This window comes from Leptonychotes weddellii, chromosome 13 (genome assembly GCF_054177405.1).
Source record: "Leptonychotes weddellii isolate Sample4059 chromosome 13, ASM5417740v2, whole genome shotgun sequence".
Taxonomy (NCBI): domain Eukaryota; kingdom Metazoa; phylum Chordata; class Mammalia; order Carnivora; family Phocidae; genus Leptonychotes; species Leptonychotes weddellii.
Window position 1 is genome coordinate 631,560 of NC_138381.1, and position 8,305 is coordinate 639,864.

At 54.7% G+C, this 8,305-nt stretch overlaps 1 protein-coding gene across 1 annotated transcript in view; it reads right to left on the minus strand.

The window, feature by feature from the left end:
- The window catches only part of ATP9B (ATPase phospholipid transporting 9B), a 242,509-nt gene that overhangs the window by 20,012 nt on the left and 214,192 nt on the right, over positions 1-8,305 (minus strand). The window contains exons 20-25 of the mRNA XM_081802518.1: positions 7,701-7,784; positions 7,273-7,443; positions 4,630-4,728; positions 2,959-3,048; positions 198-342; positions 1-65 (exon numbers count right to left, since the gene is read on the minus strand). Of these exons, the coding sequence (XP_081658644.1) occupies positions 1-65; positions 198-342; positions 2,959-3,048; positions 4,630-4,728; positions 7,273-7,443; positions 7,701-7,784 (654 nt within the window). The remainder of the gene's footprint in view (positions 66-197; positions 343-2,958; positions 3,049-4,629; positions 4,729-7,272; positions 7,444-7,700; positions 7,785-8,305) is intronic.

Below are 8,305 nucleotides of genomic sequence, written 5' to 3' on the forward strand. Positions count from 1 at the left end.
CTTCCCTTCGATCCCGATGCCGCAGTCTGCCGCCTGGATCATGCTCACGTCATTTCCTCCGTCACCTGGGGGCACAGAAATGGGAGATGACACAAACATCAAGACCCCATCCTGGCCTCTCTTCCACAGGAGAAGCTGTCCCAAAACCCCCCGTCGAAATCCGAGCGGCCTGCTGACGGAGCGGGCCGGGCACTCACCGATGGCGCAGGTACGTCTCCCTGCGTGCTGCTGCAGCAGCTTCACGATGTGGGCCTTCTGGGTGGGCGAGCAGCGGCAGCACACCACGGCCGGGCACTGGCAGGCCAGCTCCACGAGCTCGTGCTCATAGTACTTGAGGCAGACCTGCGAGACAGAGCCTCTGAGCACCGGCCGCCCGCCACGGTCTGCGGGGCCGAGGAGCAGAGCGGGGAGAACGCAGCAGCCTCGTGCTGGCACGCGGGCACACGCCGCCTGCGTGCTCTTCCCAGCTCACGGCCGCCCCGCCTGGCTGGCGACTCAGGGCTCGCAGGCACGCAGAGGAGGCAGGGGTGAGGTGGGAGGGCCGGTGTCCAGGCCCTGCGGAAGGAGCGGGGCACCTGCACACACAACTGTGCGTGTGGACGGGCAGCGTGTGGTGGTCAGGGTCCAGGCAGGGCCGGGCAGCCGGGGCTGGGGCGGGGGGACGACTCCGCATGTCACCCTGAGCATCACCACGGCCCACTGTGGCTCTGCACGTGGCTGGTGGCTGCCGCCCTGCTTGCGTGACCGAGGTGGGGGATCCCACCACAGACAGCTTCCCGCTGGGTCTTGGTCTCTTTTCAGGTGATTTCAGCCCCACCTTGGCTAAACAAGATCTTTAATATAAAATACTCTGTTTCCATCCTAAGTCTCCAACTTGGTTGGCAAAATAAAACCCCCTTAAAGTTGCCTTAGACTGTGGGGCCCCCTCGTGTGCGGGATATCCTGTCAGAGATCCGGGCTCTGAGGCCCCAAGGTGCCAACCACCACCGACAGCACGCACACCTGCAGGGGACCGTGGGCTGTGTGTCCTAGGACGGCTGGTGCGCCGCGCCCGCTCTGGACCGATGCTCCCCCAACCCCGCAGGGCCCCTCAGGGGCTGCGGACGCTCCTCCCCAGGACTGGGACCGGGACAGCAGAGGACTGCGTGCCCGGGTGCCTACGGGTCTGCGGCCACCTCCATCTTCTCTTCTCTTGTTCTCTGGTGGCCAACAGCTCGTGGCCACCCCTCCGACCCCCTGGGACCTCACGGCCTCGTCCCTGTAGGATGTCCTCGCACCAACTGGATCTTACTTCCTCTGCCTGTGTTCCCTTTGCTCCAGCTTTCGTGTTCACATTGTTTTGCCCCGACAGCCCGCGTGCACTTCCTGCTCCACGTCTCAACCCTCTTCAGGGCTTGTCAGGATAGGACACAAAGTTGAGTACCAGGTGGTCAGGACACTGCTCCCAGGCGACAGCGTCGCCCTCAGACACTTACAATCCAAGTCAGTTCAAAAACTTCGTTAATAAGACAGAATAAAACACGGCCCACACCTGCAAGCTCTAGTTCAGACCCATGAAACTGCACACCGTCGGATCAATTACAACAAACTCTTCCGACAGGCAGACCAGCGCGTGTCTTGGTCTCCCACCGCGCCAAGAACCTGCGTCACTAATGCAGCCCATGAAGACATGCATGTGCGCCGTGTGCAGAGCAGAAGGCCAACGCGTCTCAGCCAACCTCCGGAGTGCAGGGTGCATGGGGGCCACCGTCAGATGGCCACGCGAAGGGCCGAGGGGAGGCTTCATGCACTTTCCCCTAAAACCTGGGACGGTGAGCTCCGGCCCCCGCCAGCAGGTACTGGGCAGATAAAGAAGCAGGGACAGAGGACCACTGAGATGACAGACCAAAGCCCTGGAAGACCCAGACACAGAAATGGAAGATGGTGCTTTTGGGGAGCAGGACCGGCAGAGGGAGGGGCAGGCAGGGAGCGTTTCCACCATCAGGTTTTCTGTGTTGACTGATTATGTGTATCTCTGGTGGGGACCAAAGTAGCAAGAAGAGTTAATTAAAAATATATACTCATAAAAGATGGTGCATTTAACACAAGGAGCTACTTCTGCTCCTTCACAAACCACACGGACAGAACTGTAAAGGAGATTTTTAGAAAGACATGTGTGTCTAAGGCGGGCCTGGGGGCAGGAGGAGTGCACGTTTGGGCACTGGGAAGCAGAGGGACACTGCTCTGCGACCCGGCAGCTGGGAAATCCTCTGAGCCAACAGCGGCACAGCTGAGGATCAGGTGAGGCCCAGGAGCCACAGTGCTGGATGCCCCGGGTGGAGGGTCCAGGTGGCACCAGCCCATGGCCAGGCACACACAGCCACCCGAGGTGAGGCTGCGGCTGCTGGGCTGACCCCTGGGGAGGGCCCGTAGGGAGGCGGGAGGACAGGTGAAGGGAAAGAGGTCAGGGAGTTGGGGCATGGGCTCCGGGGCTCCGGAACCTGGCTCAGCCCCTCCTGCAGGGCCGCAAGCCCGTTTCCTGTATCCCATGGCCCACTCTTGGAAATCCTGGTTTGGGCACATTTAGGTCAAGATAGTGGGTGCCACAGTCAAGACTCCAAGGGGAGCTGTGCTATTAACAATGAGTATGAGGCCTAGCGCTGAAAAATAGGTCAACCTCGAACATAGTAAGGACACAGTCACCCCTCTGGTATTGCCATGACAGTTCTTCAGCCTATAAAGGCTCATGAGACTTGCATAACCACTACCCGGGTAGTAATAACTGAAGAAGTACATCTGACTCAGAAAACCCTTGGCCCACGGGCGGAAAAAGCAGACAGGTGCTTGGCCGGAGAGCAGCCTCACCCCCAGAGACACAGACGGACAGACAGACAGACAGGTGCTCGGTCGGAGAGCAGCCTCACCCCCAGGGACACAGACGGACAGACAGACAGGTGCTCGGTCGGAGACCGGCCTCACCTCCAGGGAGTCCCCAGATATGACCAGTGCACAATCATGCTTCCTCCGAAAGGCGTTAAGCTCCAAGTGGGCCTCTCCCCGACTGGTTACCTCCACAAAAGGGAGAAAAGCACCCAAATTACAGTGTTATCTAAATCAGAGGTGCAAACAGCCCTTATTTATGAATCACAGTGAAATCTTCAGACACATTATTCAAAATCAAAAGGTGCTTTACACAGTCCAGTCCTGTGGCAAAGCGCTCTTCCGAATCTCTCTTACGGTGCCAGGAATAAATACCTACTTGCTTAACACCGACTGTTTCCCAATTCGTGACAACTCCAAGCAGGACACAGTTACCGTGAGACAAAGTGCCCCGAGGTGGCTCGTCAGGAAATAAGAGGACAGGGGACCCAGGCGCTGAGAGCTGTGCCATGAGGGCGGCATCCAGCTGTCTGCGGGGTATTCCCCTCTGGCACTTTCACAGGGTAGCCGTGTGCTGGGGGGTGACTGTCAGCAGTAGGGACACAGTTCTTTAGACACTTCTGTGCGCCCACCGCCAGAGCCCAGGCTGCCCACGCAGTGGCCGTGGTCTCAAGCCCAGGCTTCAGTTGAACATGCCCCTTTCTGTAAATGCCACGTGATGCAGAATGTTCGTATGAAATGCTTCTGCTCTCTCTGCCACGGGTTTCAACTTTCTCTGCTAGTTCAAGCAAAAAACACTCGAAGGATTAAACAATCTAAAAGTAAAATTCTTGAAATACTGTTAATTTTAGAATGAAAGCATTTCAGAAAGCATCGTACTGGATTCCGACATTCTTTCTGCAGGGATTTTTATGGGGCATACAAGAAATGCTACATTGCAGGACCAAGAAGTTTCACGTGGTCCAAATTAATCTCAGACTCCTCTTTAGATAGGTAGGCTTTACTGTGGAAATTTCAATCTGTGCGGTTGTAAACATTGAAAAGTCAACAAAAACTGATCTAAAGTTTTATCAGAATCATTAATAATTTAATTGCAAATAGTCATCTGCAGGGCCTAATTTGCCATTCTGATGCTTTGAAACAAATGACATTTACATGTAAATTATATTCAAATCACTATTTCTGTAGGTCCAAGTGCGTCCTTCAGAGCAGATGCAGATGGACCGTGTCTGCTCACCACCATCAATCAAGACACGGGAGATTGCATTTTTCTTTGAATTACAAACATTAGTCATAAGTAATACAGTAAAAACAAAAACTTTAGACCATTTTTACTAATTTTCTTTGAGCTAATTAAAACATTTCACTTGAAAATGATAGATTAAAAACACATTCCTGTTAATGGGTGTAGCTACTACAAAAATGTAATTTTTATCAACATACACTTTGTAAATGGAACGGAAAACGATGGTGGTATGTCTATTCTAAAATAGATACTTGGTTGATAAATAAATCCACTGTACAAAAGAAAAACACTTTTGAAATTAGATCTTGTTTCACTCCATCACAATGTAGCTTTTTCATCCCATGCAATGTGAGCAGCTAACAGAAACCTATTTGCAATGTTTTTATAAATTCAGCAAGAAAATTACAATATTTCTCTTCCTTAGTAATTACTAAATATTTGCACATATATTCTCACAAATCCAACAAGTTTTGATTGTGAGATAAAACATTTAATAGTCAAAGTGCTTTTCGACATATACTCACTGGTCTGAAAACGTGAATGTCTTGTGTTCTAGACACCAAATGTGAGCTTTTGGCGATGCATGTCGCGGTCTCGAGTTTATCGCCTGTTAGCATCCATATCTAGGGGACAAGTGAAGATGGAGAACTCTTAGAAGCATCCATTCCTGAACACACACTTGCACACCCATGTTCACAGCACGACTATTCATACCAGCCAAACCACAGAAGCAACCCAGTGTCCACTGACAGACGGACAGATAGGAGTGCGGCATGCATGCCGTGGAACAGTACTCAGCCTTGAAAAGGGGGGAATATTCTGGCACTGCTGGGACATGGATGGGCCTGGAGGACGCTGAGCTCAGTGAAGGGAGCCCGCCACCCACAGGCAAAGGCTGTGGGGCTGCATTGGTAGGAGGGCTGTCGACGAGGCGCACCCACCGAGACAGAAGGCAGATGTGGGTGCCAGGGCTGGGGGAGCACAGCGGAGTTAGTGTTTCGTGGGGACAGAGGTTCAGGTTTACACGTTCTGGAGACAGGCGGTGGGGACGGCTGCACAGCAGTGCGAATGTACTTCGTGACGATGAGCTGTGCACTTAAAAATGGTTAAGATGATAAATGCTACATTATGTACATTTTACCACAATAAAGAACAGTCTCTGTCGACTTATTTAGCTAAACCTTGGAGGAGCAAAATGATGTTAGACGTAGCAGCTGAGATGTGAAGGCACGTGAATGACGGGGGTTTAGGAACCTCAGGCTGAGGCTACAGAGATGCCTGCACACACCCAAAGGGCAAGGCTCACCCAGCCCCGCGAGCCACACGAGCAGCCCGAGGACACCATGGGGTCATGGGCCGCGGAGCGAGGAGCGCCCTAGAGACCCTTAGTCCGACTTGCTAATTTTTCAATTGGAAACTGAGGTTCAAAAAGGGGAAACGGTTAAGCCAAAAGTTGTTTGTATCAAATAAAACATGGCACATACTACTTTTACTTCATGTATCATGTATATAAGCATATCGCTAGACCACAAAGAGAACAAAACCAGACATTTGACATACGACAGGACGGTTCACACGCATATTTCATGTAACAGCAAAATACAGTGATCTCTCACTGACACCTGATTTTCTCAGATGTCTAGTGTATCATACATAAATACGCATTTTTGGACACAGGAAACAAAAACTCATGGCATACTGATTTTTTGCTCAGGCGTCATCTGCTTGTGGCTCTTCTCAGTGTTTGAGGACTTGTGCTTTTTATTTTGCACAACTAATATTCACCTTATTGAGCCTGGGCCTCAGGTTATGACACATCGTTAAGACAAACCTGGGAACAATTCACGCTAGACAGCAAGAGCGACCACCCCTGGTGAAGCTGTGAGTGGCTCAGGGGCACGTGTGACCTGCGGAACCGCCACCTGACATCACATCCTCACGCTCCGTGAACGGATGGAGGGTCCCCTTCTTTAGACGGGAGACGTGAAGGAAGAAGGGCAGGACCCCACACACTTAGGGTTTAGCAATCAATCAACAGAAATACCCAGACCGTGCGCACCGAGAGCACCCGCAGCTTCAGCGCGCGCAGCTGGGGGACAGAGGGACGCAAGTGTATGAAATATCGTGGAAAACGAGCAAGTGCCCTGGCCGCGGCTCTCACACCTCTTCACCCAAGTGCCGGCTGCGCACCATAATCAGCGCAAAGCCTGAGTCTGAATTGCTCTTGCGATTCTGAAGCCAGATGCGCCTCCTGCCGGGTTGCTGTCCTGCATGGACGGGGGTCTCCTCTCCCACCCAGACCCCTGCAGGCAAGGGCGCACCCGCTGCGCGCACTCGGCGCCTCCGTCAGAACCCACTGCGTGCGTTTCGGCTGCAGCCCCAGGCAGCTTTCCCTCCAACACCATCCTTCCTTTCTGTCGCTCTAGTCGAGCTATTCACTAGTTTTTCTCTGAAACTCGAGCTGGATTGTTTTCATTCTCCAACACGAGGCCCCAATCCTCAGGGCAGCCTCGGAATAAATTTTCTCTCCCATCTGTAACTGAACTTTGGGCTTTAATGGCACATAAGGTCAGAAAGCAGTTCCCTGAAAGCTAAAACGTACAGCACAATGCTAATTTCCCTGGATGTGAAGGGGACAGACCAGTACGAAAACGGCAGGACAGAAGGCCAGCAGGTGGACACTCAGCATCAAGTCACAGGGCCTACAGGGACCCCAGCAACGAGAGCAAAATGAGCCGATACAGCGGAGCTGAGGAACCCTCGCGGTAACATCTGGTTGCGAGCAGAAAGCTCTAGAGCATAAGAAAAGCACATCCCGCGTGAGAGCCAAGGTCTTCCGAGGCCTGGATTGTCCTGAGCTCACACCTGATGGATGCCCAAGGCCACGAAAGTCTCGCGGGACAAAGCTGGGTGGTGGGTGAGTCTGAGACCCTGGTGGGCAGGGATGGGGCAGGGTTGGGGTGGGGCGGGGCAGAGAAAGGCAGGGGGGACTGCTGCTAGTGACAGGATGATTTGGGCATCCTCTGGGGCAAGCGGCAGGTGGAGGTCCCAGGCGACTTTCGGGGCGCTGGCCTGGGTGAGGCTGGTCCGGGGGCACATCCCAGGAGGAGGAAGCTGGCCGGCGCTTCCAGGACAGCAGCAGTCCGTCGCGAGGGCCAGCACCGTACCTTGATGCCCGCGTTCCGTAGCATCTCCAGGGTGGGCCTCACGTCGGCCTGCAGCTGGTCCTCCACCCCTGTGAGGCACAGCAGCTCCATCTCCCGCTCCAGACTCTCCACCACCGCAGCCACCTTGAGCGCCCTGTCGTGGATGCTCAGCTTGGCCTGACTGTAGCGGCTCTGAGGAGAGACGGGGGGTGCGGGTCACCCCGGGGGACGTGGGGGCACGGAAATCTGCCCCATCACAGAGGCCTGTCTGCGCGCGCCGGGGACACACCCCTTTCCCAGCAGACTGCAGTAGACGGCCTGGCGCTCCGGGGCAGCCAGGCTGCCCCAGGTTGTGTGCGTGTCCACACCAGCAGCTCGCACCCACGTCAACGGGGACGTGTCTGAGGGGTGGATGCCCACGGGCAGAAGGGGCTGGACAGTCGGCTCACCTCGAAGTCCTGGTACTGCTCTTCTGTCAGCGCCCTCTTGGCGACCACGAGGGTGCGCAGACCTTCCCGGGCCATGTTTCCACACTGGAAAAGGAGATGCAGGTCACGTGCGGCCCCCAGGTGCTGACCACGATGGGGACAGGCACCCGTGGCGCTCGCCGATACTGCGCCGTGGTCAGGGCGCTGCCCCCCCGGGTCCGTCACTGTGCCTGAAGCCACCCGCGGTTTCTCAGTGTGTCTCCTCCTGCCGAGGTTTGGCGGAGCATGTGTGGGGCACGTGGCTCATCCCGCGGGCATGTCCTGTGATCACAGCCTCGCTGGAAGGATGGCTCGGCTCCCCTAATCTCCACGGGCGGGCGGGCACGGGCAGCTCTCAGACAACAAGCACGCTGCTTTCCCACATTCGACGAGACTTTTCTTTTTTAAAGATTTTATTTATTTGAGAGAGTGAAAATGAGAGAGAGAGAGAGAGTACATGACGGGGGGAGGGTCAGAGGGAGAAGCAGACCCCCCGCCAAGCAGGGAGCCCGATGTGGGACTCGATCCCTGGACTCCAGGATCATGACCTGAGCCGAAGGCAGTCGCTTAACCGACTGAGCCACCCA